The 22,293-nt window shown below is 47.2% G+C and overlaps 1 protein-coding gene across 1 annotated transcript in view; it reads right to left on the minus strand.

Annotated features, from left to right (window-relative positions):
* The window catches only part of EDN3 (endothelin 3), a 48,379-nt gene that overhangs the window by 9,397 nt on the left and 16,689 nt on the right, over nucleotides 1-22,293 (minus strand). Inside the window, exons 3-4 of the mRNA XM_004370528.1 lie at nucleotides 18,357-18,587; nucleotides 6,267-6,396 (exon numbers count right to left, since the gene is read on the minus strand). Of these exons, the coding sequence (XP_004370585.1) occupies nucleotides 6,267-6,396; nucleotides 18,357-18,587 (361 nt within the window). The remainder of the gene's footprint in view (nucleotides 1-6,266; nucleotides 6,397-18,356; nucleotides 18,588-22,293) is intronic.

Consider the following 22,293-nt stretch of genomic DNA (forward strand, 5'->3'; position numbering starts at 1 on the left):
TGTTGGCTCCCAGCCATCAATAAGTTATTATATTTATTTATTTTATGTTTGCTTACTGTGTCCTAGCTTTTTGTTTTATTTTAATATGCCCAAATAGGCTGCTCATATGAGCTAGTTTGATTATCGGCACCTTTGAAGCTCTAATGTCCTGTCACCAGGTGGTTAGATCTGTTACTAGTGAGCTCAGGAGTCTGCCCCCTCCTCCTGTATGGATTCAGCTCAGGTGCCCAGGTAGATAGCCACCAAGTGTGTGGTGTAGGCTCTCATTTACTGTCCTAGACAAGCACGGGTGATTGGTGTAGGCACAGGCATCTGGCTGCAGCAGGGTTATACACTCTGAGCAAGGCAGGGGACTGACGGCCCCCCCAAGTGTCCAGGAGGAAGGCGTGTCCTTGTTCCCTACAGCATGTAGGTGGGTGGGTTTTGGAGATGGACTATGAGCACCTAATTCTGTTGGCTGTGAGGACTGGGGGAACCTCTTATTCATGGGCCCCTATCGCAGGTGGCTAGGTAGTGTGGGTGGAGCCACCAGTCCTCAGACCTCTGATATGGTTAGGTGAAGACCCTGCTTAATGGGCAGAGCAGTGTCAAATGTCAAGAACCTGCCACTTCACAGCTGAAACAGTTGAAGTTAGACTTCTGGTATATACCTTGTTGTATTGTAGTAAAGAGGGCCTACGCTGTTGCGATGAGCCCACACAAGTCTATGCAAGGGGAAAGGCACTCAAAAGTCCGTGGATCCCTTATGCCTGTGCCTAGGCAAAGGAGCTGTGCCTACCCTGGGTTACTGGCTCAGGGGAGCCAGTAATTTATTTTTTCCTCTGTTTGTTAATTTGTTCACTCTCCAAGGCAGGGAGAATGGCTCTGGGCATGTGACAGATCTTACTTCTGGCCCAGGGGACTCGGCATTTGCTGAAGTCAGTCCAGGACCCAGCGCAGAGCAGGGAGCAGGGAGTTAAATGGGAGACAGTTTTTTCCCTAACAAGGGTGTTTTTGATCTGTGCAGTAAGCTGTACACAAGTACTTATCTTTCACCGATGAGGGTTGCTTCTTACTGGTTCTCAGTGGCCAAGTAGACTCTCTGGTGCTGGGTCTCTCCTGGTGCATAAAATGTGCCACCTGAGCACCGCAGCTTGCCTGCCTTACCACTCATCCCTGAGCTTATCAGGCCTGAAGGGCTCAGGCTCTCGCCAGGTCAGGTCAGGCAACTCCTCACTGCTTCTGAACCATCTCTCCATCCATCCGCCACTCAGCCTGGTTCCTCAACTCTGCCTTTGATGTTCAGGGCTCCCAGATTGCTATATATAATTGAATCACTTATTTTTTCAGTCTTTGTTGTAAGGGGGTCCACCGGAAGCATCTGACTACTCCACCGTCTTGGCCCCACCTCCCTAAGCATTCTTGGGCCCTCATCTGAAACTCTGTCAGGTATATTTTACTTTCGGCAAAAATGGTATCCCTGAGAAGGTATGCAAAAGAGAAATGGTGTATGAATCCATTGTGCTTCCAAAGACTTGGGTCTAACACTCTGATGTCAGGTTCTGTGAGCCTTAGACACACTTTCATGGAGTTAGGGTCAATGAACTGCAGAGAAAAGGCCAACTCAGAGAAACAAAGATTCCCTCTGCATGGGAAGAGTCCCTTCGAAGATAGCCATTCCAGCGCAGGTCATAGTGGGCTGGGTGCAGGAAAGGGCTGCATCTTTGTTTATTTTTTGTCACGCTAACCCTTTATTGACAGCCATCCAAGGATGTCTCACTTCTTACTGGAAAACTTCGGAAAAAATGTCAAATTATTAGTACTATTTAAGCAATAGTTTTTTGTTTTTTTTTAGGTTTTTTGCTATTTTAAGTAACACTGTGATGAACATCTTCAAAGTCAAAGCTTGGGTATGGACATTTTCAAGTTCTTCAATCATTTTGACAAACTGTTTACGTAACAATCATTTTGACTTACACTTCCACTAATATGCTACAAAAATGACGTTTCCTCTGTATTGTTGCCAGGTCTGATATTTAGCAAAGAAAGGTTTAATAGTCAAGAATTGCTATTTTTTGGACAATAGATAAGTGGTAACTTTGGTGAAAGGTAAGACAGTACACAGTATGGGGAAAGACAGTACAACCTGTACAAGGCAAGGTCATGGAAGCTCCGTAGGCACATCCAAACTCCCTGAGGGACCAAATTGCTGGGCTGAAGGCTGTGGGGACCATGGTCTCAGGGAACATCTAGCTTAATTGGCATAACATAGTTTATAAAGAAAATGTTCTACATTCTACTTTGGTGAGTAGCGTCTGGGGTCTTAAAAGTGTGAGCAGCCATCTAAGATACTCCACTGGTCTCACCCCTTTGAGAGCAAGGAAGAATGAAGAGAACTAAACATACAAGGGAAAGATTAGTCCAAAGGGCGAATGGACCACAACCACCACCGCCTCCACCAGACTAAGTCCAGTACAACTAGATGGTGCCTGGCTACCACCACTGACTGCTCTGACAGAGATCACAGTAGGGGGTCCTGGAAGGAGCTGGAAAAACGTGTAGAACAAAATTCTAAAACACACAAAAAAAACAGACTTAATGGCCTGACAGAGACTGGAGAAACCCTGAGAGTATGGCCCCTGGACACCCTTTTAGCTCAGTAATAAAATCACTCCTGAAGTTCACCCGTCAGCCAAAGATTAGACAGAATCATAAAACAAAACAAGACTAAAGGGTCATACCAGCTCAGGGGCAAGGACTAGAAGACAGGAGGGGACAGGAAAGCTGGTAATAGAGAACTCAATGTCTAGAAAGGAGAGTGTTGACATGTCATGGGGTTTTTAAACAGTGTTGTAAAACAATACGTGTACTGTTTAATGAGAAGCTAGTTTGTTCTGTAAACCTTCATCTAAAGTACAACAAAAAAAGGTTAAAAAATTGCTATTTTTTAAATTAGGGAATAAAAGGATAAACTACTCCACTAACAGGCATCTGTTGGATTATTGTTGTTGCTAGTTGCTGTAGAGTAGATACAAACTCATGGTGACCCCACATGTGCAGAATAGAACTGCTCCATAGGGTTTTCAAGGCTGTGACCTTTGGGAAGCAGATCTCCAGGCCTGTCTTCGAGGTATCTCTGGATGGGTTCAAACCACCAACCTTTGGCTAGTAGTCAAGTACTTAACCATTTGCACCACCCAGGGATTCCATTCTGTTGGATTATGAGGAACTACATCCCCTCAATCTAGAGTTGCCAGATAAAATATAGGATACTGTTAAATTTGAACTTCAGATAAACAATGAATAATTTTTCAGCGTTAAGTGTGTCCCAAATTTTGCATGGAACATACTTATACTAAAATTTTATTTATTATTTATCTGAAGTTCAAATTTAACTGGGTGTCCTGTCAGGATTTTTTTTGTTAGTTCATTTGTTTTTGCTAAATCTGGCAACCTTATCTCAGTTCTCCTTTCTGAGCATGTATATTTTATTTGCTCTTTCCTTTTCACACAACACAAACCTTCCCAAAGTACCATCTACAAGCACTTCGTGTATTCTAAAACTGTACTAATCACTTTATCTGCACGGACTCATTTTATCCTCAGAATAACCGTATATGTCAGTACTATTAGTAGTAGTAGGATTTTACTTAAAACAATAAACATTTATTGTCTCCCATAGTTTCTGTAGGTCAGGAATTTGGGAGGGGCCTAGATGGTTAATTCTGGCTTGGGGGTCTTTCATGAGGTTGCACTTAAGATGTAGACCAGGAGCAAGAGAGGAAGAAGGAGAGTAAGGAATAAGAGGATCAAATGGAATGTGTGGCTAATTGCCTCCATTAACTACTGCCTCCTTTGCCATGAGACTAGAAGAACTGAATGGTGCCCAGCTACTCTTACTGAACATTTTGATTAAATATTCTGTGGAAGAATCCTGAACAAAAGGGAAAAAATATAGAACAGAATTTCAAATTCTCATCGAATCCAGACTTTCTGGAGCCATGGGGGCTGGATGAACCCCTGAAACAATTACCCTGAGATGATCTTCAAACCTTAAACCTTCAGCCAAAAATATCCCCTAAAGTCTTCTTTAAACCAAACAGTAGCTTAACTTAATTAGTAAAAAAAAGTCTGCCTTGAGCATTGTGCTTTTTTAAAGAATCATTTATATGGGATCAAATTGACAATAGCAACTCAAAAGGTTGGCTAGAAAGCTTAGGGGGCATCCAGTTTATGTTAATGATGGAGGAACAATTTGGAAAAGGAGGGTGAGAATAGTTGCACAACTTGAAGAATGTAATCAATGTCACTGAATTGTCATGTAGAAATTGTCGAATTGGTGTATATTCTGCTCTGTATATTTTTAACAATAAAACAAAAATAAAATCATTTAAAAAATATGTAAGTAAGGGCTACAGTCATCCAAAGGCTTGACTGGGGCTGGAGGATCTACTTCCAATGGGACCCACTCTCATGTCTGGCAAGTTGGTGCTGACAGGAGGCCTTAAACCAAAACCAAACTCGTTGCTATTGAGTCGATTCCAACTCATAACGACCCTATAGGACAGAGTAGAACTGTTTCATAGGGTTTCCAAGGAGTGACTGGTGGATTCATACTGCCGACCTTTTGGTTAGCAACCAAGCTCTTAACCGCTGTGCCACCATGGCTCCGACAGGAGGCCTTAGGTGCTACTATGTTCCCCATTTTACAGGTGGAGAAATAGAGGCCCCAAGAGATTAAGGAACGTACCAGGCTAGCAAATGGCAGAGCTGGGACAGGAACCCATGCTTCTTGACTCCAGACATGAGCCCTTGACTCCTACTTGGCCTCATGGCAGGTGAAGAAGTATCCAGTGTAGGTCAGAAAGGAAACGTTTGTAAGAAGTTAAGTGCTACCGCGCATGCCTTAGTGTGACTTCGAGCACAATACTAACTAAGAGAATGGTGCCCACCAGAATTCTGGTAGACCTGGAAGCAAATCATTGGTAATTACCCTATTAATTTATTATGGGCTAACAGCTGTTCTGAAAAGGCACCACAAGAGTGTGTTCCCGTAAGTAGGTTAGGCATGTCCCATGCAATCAGGAGTATGCTCTTAATTTGCTTTTTCACAGATAATTCAAAAAGGAGATCCAACCCATGCCTTGTCAGAACAATTATAAGTTCTAAATTTATGGAGCCCGCATTACCCAGCGTTGACCACACAACACTGCAGGTGCAGAAAACGTGACGTCAGGGCTGATTTAATTGAGGCATCACTGGAAACAACTGAGAACCTGCTGTTCCAGGCCTTTTTGGTAATTAACCCTGCACCTCTGGATGGCTTCCAGGCCCAACACCCATCTCACTAAGTTCTTTCAACAAATGGTCTCTTTCCACCCTTCCTCCACACTCCCCACAACATTGGGATAAGAAATGACAGGGCCTCCGTGACGAGGATCAGGAAGAATTTGGAAACCAGAGCAGGTGGTGCCACCTGTGGTGGGCTCCAATTGCAGGCCCACAGCTGCTGCCCAGCTGCAGAGACCCAAATCCTAAAGTTTCTGAGGATTTTCCCACCATCTGGGTTCAGGATTTCCCATACCCAGAAGCTTCCGCTTGAGGCTGTGTGCCCCATTTCAAATGTTACCAGGGCCCTTGGAGGATCCCTTCACAGGCCCTTCCTCCCCTGAGACAGTTTAGTCCTCTCCCACCATGCCCCCTGCCTCCTTCAGCAATTATGGCCCATCTGTCTTCCAGCAACGACTGTCCATCAGAAGAAGGGCTTCCACCAAGCACCTCCTCCAAGCCCAGTTCAAAATCAGCTTGGAACTTCTCCAATAATATTCCATCACCCTCCGCTGTCATCACGGTTTTGCTAATCTAACAGAGAGAGAAAGCATTTATAAGTTCATCTGAGAAAAAGCTCTCTTGTCCTCCTTCTCTGTCTTGGGTTATTCACCTGTTCGCTATATAACAACCCACACTTTGGAGCATGAGACAGCAGATTAGGGAGCAATATTATTCCTAAAGACACCCAAGAAGCTGGCCAAATCTCCTTGCCTTCGTTTCCTCGTATGACCTCAATTTCTTTGCTCTCAGAAAAGCTGGTCTCAAATTATTAATTAGTTCATTCAACAAACATCCCTGAGCACAGACTTGGTGCTAGGCTCTGGACGACCATCAAAAACAATAATAGTGGCTAGCATTGACTGAGCGCATCCAGGATGTCTAGCACCATGCCAAGCATTTGCCTTGCATGGTCTCATGGAACCCTCACAATGGCCCTTTGAGGGAAGTGGGGCTACCATCCCTAGTTTACAGAGCTCAGAGTCACACAGCCTGTAACCAGCAGAGACATGGACCCCGAGCACCAGCTCCTCTCCATTGGCCATCACCAGGGGCAGCATGTGCCCATCCGTCCCACACAGCTCAATGCTGGGAAAAACAATTTAGAAGTGAGCACGTCACATCTTCATCACTTGACAGGAGGTCAGAGCGACATGGATTATGTTGTATGGGACAGAGGCAGAATTTGGGTATAGTGAAGAAATGTGTCTTGCTAGGGCTAAAAATGTTCTTGAAATGTGAAACATAAATGATAGATTTGCTATTAAGCTGTGATAAATTACACAAATATAACTATCATTCTCCATCCCTTTCTATATCCACTCTCTTTGCAATGTGATTTTTCGACTCCTGCTCTTAAGAGGTGGAGTTGAGAGAGAAGTGAAGAGCTGTAGGTGTGAGGGAAGAGGACAAGAGATAAAAGAGGAAAATGTGAAGAAGGGTTTTAATCTATGTATCTCCCTTTACAGCGTATGGGAAATTCAATCAAGAACTCAAGTTACTTTGGCTACTGAATTGTGTCTCCTTAATTGTGACCCTGCCCTGAGACTGGACCACATGGGTGACGGCTTTATATGCATCCCTGGTATATAATCATTGCTGTGATACGTACTATCAAAAGCAGAAAGTAACAGGGGATTTGACCTAGACTGGGTCGGGATGGAGTAGGTGCTGGCCAGGTAGAGTGGGGAAGGAGGGGGAGAGGAACATTCTAGGCAGAAAACACAGTCTAAGCGAAGGTCACTAGGTGGACAGAAATTGAAGAAGCTGAAAGGAGGCCTGTGTGGCTAAAGCATCAGGAACTGTGAGGCAAGACGAGGTTGTAGAGATGAGCCAGATGTATAAGGCCTCATAACCACATTAAGGGTTACACCTACTTTTATCTTAAGAGTGTCTGGTAAATAGTAGGTTCGTAAGTTTTTTTTTTTAATTACTGACTTCAGGTTTACAGAGCCAGGAGAAAACGAAAAACCCTTAGAACTCATCCCATTCCCGTTTTAAGCTGGGGTCACGTTCAATTGCCTGAGTCAGTAGGAAGTACCTTTGTTATCAAATAACTAAAGAAGCTTCCATAGCAATTCTAATGTACACTGATTTGTTTCTTATTTCTCACCTTTGCCTATAATTGGAGCCCTGGTTGCACAATGGTTAAGAGCTCAGCTGTTAACCAAAAGGTCAGCAGTTTGAATCTACCAGGAAACCCTATAGGGCAATTCTACTCTGTCCTATAAGGTCACTATAATTGCAAGGTTAATCAATTACTTACTAGGAGAATGCTTCCTCTAGTTTTTGATCCAAGCAACTGAGTGAATACTTAAGATAGTTAAGGTTCAACTCTGAAACTCCAGATACTCTGACCCGGGTATGACTGGCATAGTGATAGTTTGTACACAATGATTTCCTGGGCATTCCTGTAATCACACAATGCACACACTCACTGGCCTTAGACTTGTAGTTGCATTGTGATTTGGGAGGCAGTCTCCAACACACTCAAAAACAGAATTCAGATTTTTCCCTTTGAATGATCTCATTCCCCTACTTTTAAGGATAGACTGTTTCTTGTACCACTGGACACAGAGAGAAATAAAGGAAGATGTCACTGGTTCTTCTTGAGTGAGAGATGCTGGAAAGACATGTGTCTGGAGAGAGGCATCGGAAGAGCCTGTCAAGTTGCATTTCATATTGCAGGCTGGAAATTGTTGAATACCATGGTTTCTCTCAGAAGAAGCACTTAATTCACTTAATTTAACGCAAGACAGACCTGATGTCTTAATCAAGGCCCTTGGATTACTAGGCACCTGTTATGAGCCCTTGTGTTTTTTACAGTCCACCATCCATGTTGCCTTCTTCTGGGAAAAGCATCCACACTTCCTTTGGCTCCAAAGACCAAGCAGGTCTCAGAGTCCAGGTCAACTCATCCTTCATAACCTTCTAGCCCAGCAATTGATTCAGGGATGGACATGAGGCCCAGGTTGTCCCAATCACAATAGATCCCAGGAGTTGTACAGGAGAAACTGGAGACAAAGCTCTCTCTTACTCTTGGACACGCATCAGTAAAGGTTGGAATACTGGATTCTCTTTGGTAAATTATAGGAGCCTCCCTGGGTCTCAGTTTTCTTGATAATCTATAAAATGAAAACAATAATAGTATCTACATCAGGAAGTATAGTGAGAGTTTAAGAAGATGGCACAGACAGAGCAATCTTTGATTAAATAGAAGAACTTATTAGTGTGAGTTTTGAACTCCTCGCATAGTGCCTTGCACAGGGAAAGCTCCTGGAAATGTCTGCAGACGGACTGGCAGTCAGGAACAAAGCTTTATGGGAAAACTTGCTCTCTGGATAACCTAAAATAGTCTCCTAATGATACCCCTGGATTTCAAATACTAAACTCAGACTCAACTTAAGAATAAAAGAAAAATATACAATACCCAGGTAAGGAAGAAACAGAGAAAATAGGTGCTTTATATGGGTTTCACCTATAGATACTCCAGAGAGGCCAGAGGATGGCAAGGGAGCAATGCAGGGAGAGAGAGCTAAAAGTTTTCTAGAAATAAAAAAAAAAAAATCCTCAAATTGAAAAGTCATGCCTAATACCAAATGTTATAAATTGAAAAAACAGTATCTCTGCCTAGACACTTCCTGCTGCAACTGTACAACATCGAGAAAGAAAAAAAAATCTAAAGCCACCAGATAGAAAAAGCAAATTACCTAGAAAGGAGGAACAATTGGTCTTGGAAAAGACTTCTAACCAGCAATAACTGATATCAGAAGACAATGAAATACTATCCTTAAAGAACTGAGGGAATATAGATGTCAACTTGTAATTTTATTCCCAGCAAAACTATCATTTACAAATTGCAAAATAAAGATATTTTCAGCTCAACAAAGACATAGAAAATTTACTATCCATGGAATTGTGTACAGTAGGGGTTGGAAAACAAAATCCACTGGGCAAATTCAGCCTGTCAACTGTTTTTCGTAAATAAAGTTGTATTGGAACACAGCCACGCTTATTTATGTACATATTGCATATGGTAGCTTTTGCATCACAACAGCAGAGTTAAGTGGTTGTGACAGAGACTTTATGGCCCACAAAACCAGAAATATTTACAGACTGGCACTTTGCAGAAAAAAACTTGCTGATTCCTGCTCTATAGCACTCAAACATTTCCATGTGTATTTATTCAGTCAACATACATTTGATAAATGTCTACTCTGTGTGTCAGACCCAACCCATGATGACATGAAAAAGTTCAGGCTCCTGACCCTGATGAGAGACTTGGTAAGGGCTCAAACAGACAGCGACTCCTTTTTTCTGAGAGATGGGAGGCATAGTCGAGGCGTATGTCTGAAAATAACAAAACGAAAAACCTATCTCAACATAGACAAGTCAGACCACTCTTTGATTCTCGTCTGTTTCAAACAGTGAGCGTGTTTCAACCCTTCTCGTTTCAGGCATGCAGAGATGGTTCAAGGGTCACAGCATTTGCTTTGTTCCTTGGGTTATGAATGTGGTCATGTATTTCTCATTGTTTTATTTTCAGTCCGTATTTCCCCTCTTCACACCACACCCTGCCTCACATCTGAAGCCATGCTTATCCTAAGTTTTGTGGCAATCTCTGGGCATTGGGTTCTGCTGTGTTGCCCTCCATGTCTTTGCTCAGGCTCTTCCCATCTCCTGGGACACCCTTCCCACATTGTTTGGCTTGGCTTACCCTCACTTATCCCGTCCAGGAAGTATCCCCCAATCCCAGCCTGGGCCAACATCCTTCCTCTGGATATAGCTCAAGTTCACCTCATTATGTATTGAATAAGAACGCATCTATTGAGTGCCTTTTATTTGCAGGTCATTGTGCTAGGTGTTTCTTTGTGTCCAGATGAATTTTTTTCTTCTACCTCACTGCCTTTCTAAGGCTGGTATACACCCAGAACCAGGATAGTCAAAGGGGACATTTGCTGTATGATTCAAAGTGGAGAATGAGGCAGAGACCCTTTGATGTAAACACCCTGCATGAGATAAGCTGAAAGGAAGCCCGTGGAAATGTGTGAGAATCCTACAGGTGACATGACACCACCTCCACTTGCACACAGTGTTGATTATTGAATCAACACTGGAAGCCAGATTTAATCCTGGTGGTTGTGGCCAATCACACAGATAAATAGGAGTCTGTTTAAGGGAACCTCATGATGGAGACTCATTCAAGTAAAGGCAAAGAGGGAGAAGGGGGAAGAGAAGGGAGAGAAGGGGAAGAAAGGAAGGAGAGAAGGAAGCAGCAAGTTCTTGTTCATTGGAGACCTCCCCTACCCCTCAGGATTCTTCTGTCTTGCTTGCATTCCTCACACTTCTTCCTCTTCCGTTTATCACCTCACCATTTGCCACTTACCCAGAACATGGTTCTGGAACTCTGGAAGGATTAATGAGGAACAATTGGCTGAGGGACGTTTGTGTTCATTCATTCTGGTCCCTGACAGATACGCTAACTCTTAGTTTCCTTTCGCAAAACACGACCCAGATCTCAACAATTCTGAGCATTGCTGCCATCAAAGAAAGAAGAAATCACTCATTCAATGATGGAAGGGCTCAAATGGATTTATAATGGTCTGAATAATAGGTAGCTCAATTTTCTTAACATCTTGAGATACTTAAGAATTTCACCTGTAAGAGTCTGGGGATTTAGAGAATACATGTCTTCCAGTGGGAAAAAGAAAAAGTTGACTATCCTGACTATTTCTATACATCAGATTCTATTACTTTAAGGTGAATTCGAAATTCAAAGATGTGCTTCTGTGGGAAACTCTCAGTAGAAAAATGAGATGGTGACTAGCTCAGGGCAAACTGGGCACCTTGAAGACTGTATCTTATACCTGTGTGAACCTGAGGCTTTCCACATAGATTGTTTCATTTGACTTGATCTCCTTATAAAGCTAGGAGGTGGGCAGGGTCGGTATTTTCACACCCATTTTATAAAGGACGAGAGGGGTTAGGGCCCATCTCGCTCAGCTGGTTGGTGGCATGTCCGGGTCTCCAGATTCACTCAGCCCACTCTGTGCTCCTTGAACCTGTAACACTTTGCAGGCTCCCAACCAGGGTCAGCTTCACTCATGGGACCTGGGCAGTAACACAGGGTCCCGTGCTTAGAAGGGCCCCGTGCTTGGTTTAATGCTCTGCTGCCACCATCTTGAAATTCTGAATTTTTGAATCAGGGGCTCCTCATACTCTGTAGCCAGTCCTGCTCCCAGTTGCATGGTTCCCCCTCCCTTCCTCACCCACCAGATCCCAGGAACATCCGCCATGTTGGGGCTCCCAGGCGTGCTCACAGCTCCTAGGAACTCCTCAGCTTTCCTTCTCCTTTTCTCTGGGTATCTGCAGGCTCTCAAGGGGCGACGTGATCCAGGCCTCTGTTAGCGCCCCAAGTGAACACAGGCAGTGACTTCAGTTTGCTGCCTCATGTTCTGCGGAATACATTAGTACCCAACTCTAGCAACTCATCAAAGTCACAATTTCTTAAAATGAGTTTCATTAAATCAAGAGGCTCTTAGGCTTTCTCAGATTAGACAGTGATCAAACCTACTCTGAATATTGGATTTCTCTTGGCTCTTTAGCCGGTTTTCTCTCTTCGTTCAATCCCCTGCCTCTGATAGTCTCCAATTCTTGATTCTCTTAGAAGGAAGGAAGGAAGGGAAGGAGGGAGGGAGGAAGGGAAGAAGGGAGAAAGGAAAGAAGAAAAGAAGGAAGGGAGAGAGGGAGGGAAGGAAGAAAGAAAACCCAACTCCTTCCTGACACTCCTGATCCCACTGATGCCTTATAAGTCTTGAAGCTTTAAACATGTTGTAATTGGGGGAAGCGGGGGTATTGCTTAAGGGGCACAGGGTTTTTGTTAAGGGTGAGGAAAACATTTGGAAATGAATAGTGGTGATTTTTGCACTTGGTGAAGGTAATTAATGCCACTGAATTGTGCACATAAATAATGTTTAAAATGTTTTGCTACATAGATTGACCCACAATATAAATTAAGGGAAATAAAGAAATCATGATGCTTCTCAGTGTCTACATTCAAAAACTGTCATTGAAAGAAAAGAGAAAATCCAACAAAACATGGGTTCACGTCTACCACTAGGGCTTAAGAGGGATCTGTTTCTACCCAGCTTCCGTGCAGAAAACACATGAAAGGTTGATGAAGGGCACTGTCAACTGCTGGGAATGACAGCTGTCTCCCGGGAATGCTGCCCCAAAACTGGTCGCCTAGGGGGCTGGCAGAGCACCTTTCGCAACCCTATAAAGGTGACCAGGATACTGTGTCGGGAGACAGAGCCAACTCTCTCCCCAAATTTTCGTTGGATCTCCTGGGGATGGTCCCCAATCCCCTGGCCTTCCTCAATATTCAAGCCCCTTATCTTGCTCCGTAATCATCTTTAGCTGGATTCTACCTCCTGAACTGAAACCCTCTCATGAGGTCCATGGAGAGTCGATGTGCAGCCGTGCATACACCGGCAGCAAGGAAAAAGCCACAAATCAGAGCAAACTTTTAGATTTTTTTATTACGCAATTGACAGTGTTTTCTGAGTGTTAGCATGATGAATGAATTTCTCTCCAAGATATCAACTTTGCATACAGCCAAACAGTGCATATGCATTTTAAAAATGGAACTCAAGCTTTAAGGAAAAAGAGTTTGGATTCAGGACAGAATTTTAAAAAATACATATATATGTATATATATATATATACACACAACGATTTTACTTTTAAAAGATCCACATAAACAAGTTGAGGTTGAGAATAGCTTTTGCAATAAATAATCGCTTCTCTAAACTGTACAAAACCCCACCAGCAGATCAGGCCCTTCCATTTCCTCGGGCTGGATATTCGCTTGGATACCTGTAATAACTTAGGAAGTGTGCATCCAGAATTTCGCATGTGGTGGTCCACTATCTTAAACTTCTCCTCCAATGTTCTCAGCGCCCTCCCGCCAGGTAGGGAGGAGAGGGTCTTCCCCCCAGTAGATGGACTTACAGGTCACAGACCCAATGTCAGACCCTTGAAGCAGGACAAGCATGACGGTCGGGGTGCAGCTGAAAGAGATTGCCACCTGTCAGAAGCTACCATTCCTCGTTGTTGCCAATTACATAGATAAATAGGAATTTACATAATTTACAAAGAGTTTGTGTTCGTGGCTTATTTTGAAGCCACTCCCCAAAGATCCACATTAATTCATGAAAGCAAAATATTCAGCCTAATAGCTCTGCGTGGAGGGAGGGGGGCTATCTTTACAGAGGCTTTCTTCAAACAAGGCCTGGAACTCGACTGAGTGCCGGCCTGGGGGCCTAGGGGGCTACCCAGGACACACGAAGTCATCAAGTGGGCGAGAACAGGCTGCTGGGTGCAGGCCCCGGAGTCAAAACCAGCAGATAGTGACTGTCTCCTTTCCATGTCATAACTATCAATGTTTCTTCTTCCTTCTCCTCTTTTATTTTTTTGAGATGCATTCTTTCAGTGGGTACCTCGCACAGCTGTAAATTTCTGTCTAAATCCTATAAGCTTCAAACTCATAAACTCCTGTACAGCTACCATCCGTGTCTAACGTGGCTGCCCCCCGGCCCTAGTGACCCACGCGCCACGCCAGCCTCCTCAGTTTTGGGACATAAATGCACGAATGTCGGCCGGGTCCGACCACCAGGCCTTCGCCTCTATTATAAGACAGACACGTGTTCACATTTGCCAAGAGTCACCTGGGAGCCCACTTATTCTCCAAGAGAATTCATGTCAAAAGCCAGTAAGTGGCTTTCCAACTTGCCGTCCCTCTCCCAAAACAATTTCCTCTGTGAAACCAGAGGCACGGTGTCGAGTTCCAGGGCACATCTGGGATCGGTTTACCCATTAGGGAGGCCGGGCTCATTGGATTTGGCCATTCTTGGGGCAGGGCTGTGTTTTTAAGTAGGGTCCCTTGGGTGGGTTTTCTCCCCCAACACAATTCATTCCTTTTGCTCAAAAAGGTGGAAATTTGACTCCTCTATGTCCACGGGCTGAAGCCTCCCCGGGACAGGACGCTGCGGCCTCGTTCTCTGAAGGGGTCCTGGGAGAGTGAGACTAGGAGGCGGGCAGAGCGTGGGAAGCAGGGTAAGCACTGACAGCGGTGCTTGGAGCCTCCTTGCGTTGTCCGTCCTCAACACCAGTGGATCTAAGGCACAAAAGAAGAGGCATGTTACCAAGTAGCTCTTTGCTTACTCCAAGAGGGGACCGTGAGTCTGACGTTTCTTCCTGCCCCATCACCAGCCCACCCCCATTCTGCACCGAGTCTCATCACCAGAGCTTCTTGGCAATTTCCGAGCTGCCAGCCACCTCAGAAGGTGTGGCTGAGCCTGTGTGATCACCACAAGCCTCCCCTTGGAGGACGAGAACCTGGGAATTACCACCTCGAGTCTTGCAGGAAAGCAGGCACCATAGCTTAAGAAAATATTTTTGTCTCCAAGTAAAGCTTCATACAAGAGCTTTACCTGAATAATAAAACCTGGAAGACCAGCTTTCCTAGGAGATGGTGGGATGGTGTCCGTCTCAGCCCTGTGGGATGCCTGCACTCACGTGTCTTACCTTCCTGGCATGAAACAGAACAATCATCCTAATGACAGCAAAAACAAACCGGTTGTCACGTTGACTGCATTTGCCTCGTGGCAACCCCATGTGTGTCAGAGGAGAACTGTGCTCCACAGGTTTTTTTTTTTTTTAATGTAATATTTTATTGTGTTTTTGGTGTAAAAGAACAAACCCATTGCCGCCAAGTCGATTCCAACTCATAGCAAGCCTGCAGGACAGAGTAGAACTGCCCCACAGCATCTCTAAGGTTGTAATCTTTATGGAAGCAGACTGCCACCTCTTCCACAGAGCAGCTGGTGGGTTCGAACTGCCGACATATCGGTTAGCAGCTGAATGCTTAACCACTACCCCACCAAGGCTCCTTTGAAATGAGCTAAACAAACAAAAAAAAAACCAAAACCCGTTGCCATTGAGTGGATTCCGACTCACAGTGACCCCATGTGACAGAGTGGAACTGCTCCACAGGGTTTCCAAAGCTGCGACCTTTATAAGAGCAGATCCCACATCTTTCCTCCGGAGGAGCAGCTGGTGGGTTTGAACCACCGACGTTTCGGTTAGTAGCTGATCATTTAACCACTGTGCCACCAGAGCTCCTTCAATTCCACAGGGTTTTCAATGGCTGATTTTTCGGAAGTAGATCATCAGGACTTTCTTCCGAGGAGCCTCTGGGTGGACTCGAACCACCAACCTTTCAATTCGCAGCCGAGCCCAAGCACATCAACTGTTTGCACCATCCAGGGCCTCCTAGCAAAAGCAACTGAGGGCTTCTTCTGTCAGGCGCTCTGCTATGCCTGGAACACTCTCAAGCCAGGCCTTGCACTTGCCCTTCCCAGCCTGCACCCCTTCCCCCTCACTCCCCATGGCTCACCCCTCACGTCCTTCAGGCCTTTATGCCCATGTCACTTTTTAGGCCAGCCGGCCCCTGCCCATCCCATCTACAAGTGCGGCCCCCCCGGCACTTCCTGCCCCCACTCTGCCTTCCTGTTCTCCTCAGCATGCCCCCCGTTTGTTGTATGTGTTTGCCTACTGTTTTTGTCCCCAGGAAGGCAGACACCTTGTCATGTTCCCTGCTGTGCTCCTGGCTTCGTGAACCATGCCTGGCACATAACAGGAGCTCAACAAATCTGTGCTGAATGAATGCATGAGCAAATGAATACATGACGGGATGGATGGATGGCTTTAATCAAGTCCCTCCTTCCCCCAGAGGAGTTTTGGTTTGGGGTGCGGAAGAGGAAACAGAATAGAAAGGCGCTTGGAGGAGTAACTGGGGTTTGACTCATGCTCTCCGGGGACCCCTCCCTGCCACCTTGTCCACCTCCGTCCTCGTCCTCTCTGTTTTTATTACAGATGCTGGCAGGTCCCTCTCCGGACCACTTGAAGCAATCTGCCACCAATTTGAAAAGTCTCCTGTATACCGAGCATGGTCTAATCTTCTCTTGATAAGTCCCTGCAGGAATGAAAGCCGCCTCCAGGCAATTGTTATGAACATAAATTACCATCACATTGCAGATGTGCGGGCAAGTTGTTAAAAACAGTCTCTGATGGATGGAATGACATATTCACCCAACTTGGCTGCAAGAGACCCGCAGGATCTCTCAGACGAAAAGAGGAGCAGGTTACAAACAATAATAATAAAACAAATTAGGGTGCTTGGGGGAGCCTGCTGCTGAGGGTTGTAATTCACCTCTGTCCAGACCCAGTTAAAAGGAAGAAAGGTTTTGCAAAGACCACAGGCTGTTACTGGGGCAAGGGGAATCACGGGGCTGGGTGGAGAAGCCCGAAGGTGTCCAAGGCCAGAAAATCCAGAGTTGGAAGGGACATAAGAGTTGGCTCATAGAACACAGGGAGGGCTGGCCAGGGGGCAGAGGAATGACAGTGCTTGTCTGTCCGCAGCCTCAGCCCTCTTGCCCCTAGAATAATGAACCAATAGGACAGCCACCTTTGGGTGCAGCACCCCGCAAGCTGTGGGGTTCCCACCGGCCACTTTCTCCACCCACATGCTGCCTCCCAAGCATTCCCCCAAGGAAACCTCAGGAGGCAGCTTTGCCTCCTTGGAGGTGGGCCTCCAGTGGCCGGCCGCTGGCCGCCTCTGCCTGGCTTCCCCATGCCTGGGGGTACTGTGGGGAGAGAGCTGGCTTTCCTGAGTCAGCCTGCATTTCCGGGTGCCTGGGTTTGGGTGTCAAATAGAGACCTCCTCTTCCCACCAGCAAGCATATCAGTGTCCCCCTGAGGACTGTGTCCCGGGCTCAGGGCCTAAGGGCGGAGCACCGGCAGGTGGGTGGGCGTCATACCCACTGCTCCGTCGTTCATCGGGCGTTAAAGAGCCAGGAAGGAAAACAGAAAGTACGTTAGCACTGGGTTTTCCAGGCGGCACACCCGGACTCCCGGCTCCTCTGAGCTTCTTCTTCGTCACTTGCTTTGCTGCCAGGACACCCTCTGCTTGTGTGTGTGTGTGTGTGTGTGTGTGTGTCTGTGTATGGATGTGCCAGGGAAGCCACTAGCAGGGCATCCCTCACACCAGCTCTAGAAGGGATTTCTAAATGGCAGCTCTGCAGGGCTGGGCAGACGAGTCTTGGCCCAAAGTAAAGAGGCATGAGGAGCATTCACAGGAATACCTGGTAGGTGTTAATACCTGGTAGGTGAATACTGACTTCAGTCACCCAGCTGGGCCACACCCGGAGTTCCTGTGGCGCAAAAAGCAAACTGTGCTCAACTGCTAACTGAAAACTTGGGGGTTCGAGTCCTCCCAGAGATGCCTCGGAAGAAAGGCCTGGCAGTCAACTTCCTAAAAATCAGCCATTGAAAACCCTATGGAGCACAGTTCTACTCTGACGCACATGGGGTGGCCAGGAAGCCGGAGCTGACTGGACAGCAATTGGTTTGGTTTGGGTTTTGGGGCCACAGTAGTGTGTGTTCATTCGACTGAGCACTGACTCGCAAGCTGCCTCCAGCAGTGACTACAGACTACAGCGTCTCAAACTCGGGGGCCGTGGGGGCCACCAGGGAAGATGAACGAGAAACAGGGTGAGCGGACACTGCACGCCCCACTCAACAGAGAGGCCGCACTCCGTGCCAGCCTAGCGGCCAGGAGGGAATATGGGCCCAGGGAGGCCAGATGGCCCCATCTGCTTTTTAATTAGAAGCTAAAAATACACTTTAAAAAATCTGTTTTTTTGTTTTTTGGTGAGTTCTTCAATTTTCAAATGTAGACAACTTGTTCAGATATTTTCCAAGTGCAGCTCAGGACAGAAGAAATACATCTGGAGACAAGACGCAGCCCTGGGCCCATGGCCACTTCTGCTCTGGGAGGCAGCAGAGGGGACGCTGTGACTACCCGACCTCCTGGAGCTAAGGACCATGTTCACAGGGCCCCCGAGGTCAGGACAGGCATGGCGAGCCAGTCTGCACCTGCACGGGGCAGTGAGCCCCTCCTTCCAGAAGGCCCCGACCAGCCTCACCTGGGAACAATTAGCATCCAGGAGGAGTAACCTGGGGGTGCGGGGGTGACGTACCTGCTGCCGGCCAGGGCTCCGGAACAGAAGTGCATGCAGGCCTTGTCGCCTCTCTCCACGCAGGCGCAGCGCACGTGTGTCTGTGCTGGAGGCCGGGGGCTCCCTGTGGAGGGATCCGCGGACCGCCTGCCTCGGAAGGTTCCCCAGTAATTCGACAGCCCATAGGGCACAGTTCGTCTGTAACAGACCAGAGCACGTTAGAGCCCACACACGCCCGTCTGGGGGAGCTGACCAGGTCCCCCGCTCACAGTGCCCCCACCAGCTGGCCAGGAACGGGGAGGGGTCGAGGGGAGAACACGGTCATGAAACCGAGCGATGTGGGTTCGGTGACGCTCAGGAACTGGGGGCAACACCCCCACTACCACTTCGGGTCTCACGCAGCCTCTGAGTGATTTGGTCATCCCCCGCCACCTCTTCCTCCTCCAGGAAGCGAGCTGGGGCTGAGGGACAGAAAGAGGGGGAGGGCATGGGGAAAGAAGAGGGTCCTTTTTGCAGGATGAAGTCTCAGCCCTCCTGGGAGCTGCCTCAAGCAGACGTCTGTGTGTGCATGCGTGCACATGTGTGTTGGTATGTGTGCACATCTGTGTGCATGTGTGTGTATGTGTGCACAAGTGTGTGTGAGTTACACGTGCACATCTGTGTGCACTGTGTACACGTGTGCACATGTGTAGGTGTATATGCACATCGGTGTGCGTGTGTGCACGTGTGTGCACATGTGTTTGTGAGTGTGCATGCGCACATTTGTGTGTACATGTGTATGTGTGAACATGTGTATGTGTGAACATGTGTATGTGTGAACATGTGTACGTTTGAGTGTGCACATGCACATCTATATGTACGTGTGTGCATGTGTGCACATGTGTATGTGTGAGCATACCTGTGGGGGTACGTGTGCACATGTGGGGGTGTGAGTGTGCACGTGCACAGCTGTGTGGATGTGTGTACATGTGTACGTGTGTGCACATCTGTGTGCACGTGTGTTTTCTGAGCACACGCATACACATCTGCGTGTGCACATGCATCTGTGTTTATGTGTGTGCGTGTGTGCTCAGGCATGTATGTGCGTGCACATGGGTCCGTGTGTGGGGGCCAGCCTTCCCCAGCCCAACCGTGGCTCAGAGCTCTACCTGTGGACTCTGAATGGAGAGCTTTTGCTCTTTTCAGGACGGAACTACACGAAGACCCCTCCAGTCCTGGGCTCCCCCAGGGGCAGGTTTCAGCTCTTCAGCTCTGAACATTCTGCCCTGGCCTCTGCCTCACCCAGAAAGCCAGAAATAATTTGGAAAACTGGAGCACTCCATCCAGAAGTCATCCTTCCTGTGCCCAGCAAGCCTGACAAGGTCATTTGGGTGGAAATCTGTGCTGGTCCCCAACTGCGCCCTGGCCCCAACTCCTGGGCCTGATCATCAATACAAAGAAGACTCCTGCCTCACCTGGCAGTCGGGGCTGTCCCTGGTGCCTGCCTGGAACTGAATTTCCTCTGTGTGTACTTCAGGCCTCACAGTTAGTGCTAATGGGACTGAGACAAAGGCAATTACAGTCATCACAGATGACCCTGGCCTCTGAGTCTCACCTCCCCAGAGAGACGAGCATCAGACGGAACCCTTGGTGCCCTCTGAGAGGCCCACGGGCACCCTAGAGATGCGGCTCCGGATGGACATAGCCTTGGGAAGGTCTTATTATGAAGAAAAAAGAGTCTGCAAGTGTTTACCAGTTTCACTTATGGTTGGGTTGGGAGGAGGAGTGAGATAGTGTTGTTGACAGTGTGGTGTGATGGATCACTTCTGTGTGGCCTTTCTTGCATGGCCTTCTAACTCACACCCAAGGGATTGGATAGGACTGTGCAGTAGGGTAACTGTGGCCCACCAAAGGGGTTGGTCAGTTTTGCCACCCCTCTGGGCTTAAGGTGAGCCATCCCAGAGGCAGGAGAGAGAGGATCCCACCACCACTAAGGAAGAACAGCCGGGAGTGGAGAGCGTGTCCTTTGGACCCTGGATCCCTGCGCTGAGAAGCTCCTTGAACCAGGAGACAGAGAGAGAGAGAGAGAAAGAAGCTGTGGCAGAGGAATGATGGTAGGAGACGGTGTGGTGGGCTTCCCGGCCCACAGAGGGAGAGAGCTGAGTACCCTTGGGCAAGAGGCTTGCTGGCAGAGTAGAGTGCCTCTGGGCACTTACTGGCAGAGCTAAAAGAGCTTTGTAACACTTGCCCGGGCAGGGCAGAGGCTGAGGACCAGAGATGTGTGCCTGTGAGCACAGCTAGGAAGAGACTGTCCTGATGGAAGAACTGTATCCTGAACCTGAAATGCAACCTGTTACTTCCCTAATAAACCCCATAATCATGAGTATGGTCTGTGAGTCCTGTGTGGCCATTGCGATGAATTATTGAACTCAGCAGAGAAGTAGAGAGTGCCGTGGGAGGGACAGTTGGTGTCAGAATTGGTAAAGATGGCGGAGAGAGGAGGCGTGTCTGTCCTCTGCCTTATAGGAATCAGCCTTGGGCTGTTGTTCTTGATTCTCCTCTTCCCTTGTGAAGTTAGAGGAGGTCAGACACTGCCCCCACGCCGGTTTTATAGACAGCAATGGAACGCTGAAATCTGTTTCCTATGCATCTGGGTCTCCAAACCCTCTCTCCCCTGAGGAGAGAGGCCACAGCCAAGGAGTTGGGTGGGAAAAAGCTAAAGCAGATTCTTAACTCATTAGTGCTATTAAGCAGGATTTGTGGGATGAGTTACTAATCACTAAGGGAAATTTACGGTGGCCAAAAGCGACTTTTCCAATAAGTCTTGGTTTTCTTGTGATTCCCCAAGATTAACTACTTGAGTTTCTTTGAACCCTATGGAGTATCACCAATCATCTGTCTCACAAGGTGTCCTGACGTCCTCTAAGGGGTTTCAAAACAAAATCAAATTGAATTTGTTTTAATTTAAAAAACACATGCCATTGGAGCCTTTTGCGGGCACTGGGGGCAAAGGGGGGGCTCCCCACGGTGACCTGACATTTGGGTGATCCTCCCTCCTGTTGGCTTGGAGGCCAGAGTGAAGGAGTTTAACCAACCATAGTCTCCCTCTTGCCCTCCCCTCCCCGACTGCTTCCCACCCAAGTTCACTGGGTGCTGTGGTGGGGTCTCTCCTGACCAGGGTGGGCCCAGCTGCTGAGCAGTCTACACTCACAAAACAGAGAAAGAAAGCAGGGTCTACTGTGCTAAGCTGAACCCTTTGCTAAAACCCCAGTTTCTCTCATGAATGGGAAAAGGGTAGGGAGAGAGCAGTGAAACAATGCTGACATTGTTGAGAGGCAGGATTTGGCTAAAGGTGTATTTTTCCAGTAACAGGGTCACATTAAATCTCTAAGTGCTGACACTAAATCCCGTCCCTCCATTTCTCAGTGAAAATCACACACGAGCAATAACAGCGCGCCTGTTACCCATCAACAGCGAGCCCTGCAATTCTGAAATTGCCGTCAGCTGATCATGCGTGTGCCGTACAGCCACTCAACTCCAACAAAAACACTTTCAAGTGTTTTACGTAAGGAAACAAGGCAATGCAGAATCTGTTAATAGGGAAATGCTCACTGTTCCTGCAGCCGGGCCCAAAGGGCTAGGAGGCAAGGGAGCCCTCGCAATTTTCAAAGAATGTTTACCAAGAAGCCCAGCCCCTGCCCCTTCCCCATGGCTCTGAGACCTACAAATCCCTTCACCAAGCCTTAGGTGTCCAGACCCGGGAGCTAGGATGGAAGCTGAGGAACTACAAGACTTTTCATCTTATTTTTATAAGAAGAGAAATTTATCATCTCACAGTTCTGGAAGTCAGAAGTCCAAATTCAGGGTGTGGGAAGGGTGCTGTTCTCTCCCAAGGCTCTAGGGGAAGGCCCTTCCTTGTCCCTCT

The sequence above is a fragment of the Trichechus manatus genome, unplaced genomic scaffold (genome assembly GCF_000243295.1).
Source record: "Trichechus manatus latirostris isolate Lorelei unplaced genomic scaffold, TriManLat1.0 scaffold00008, whole genome shotgun sequence".
NCBI classification, from domain to species: Eukaryota; Metazoa; Chordata; class Mammalia; order Sirenia; family Trichechidae; genus Trichechus; species Trichechus manatus.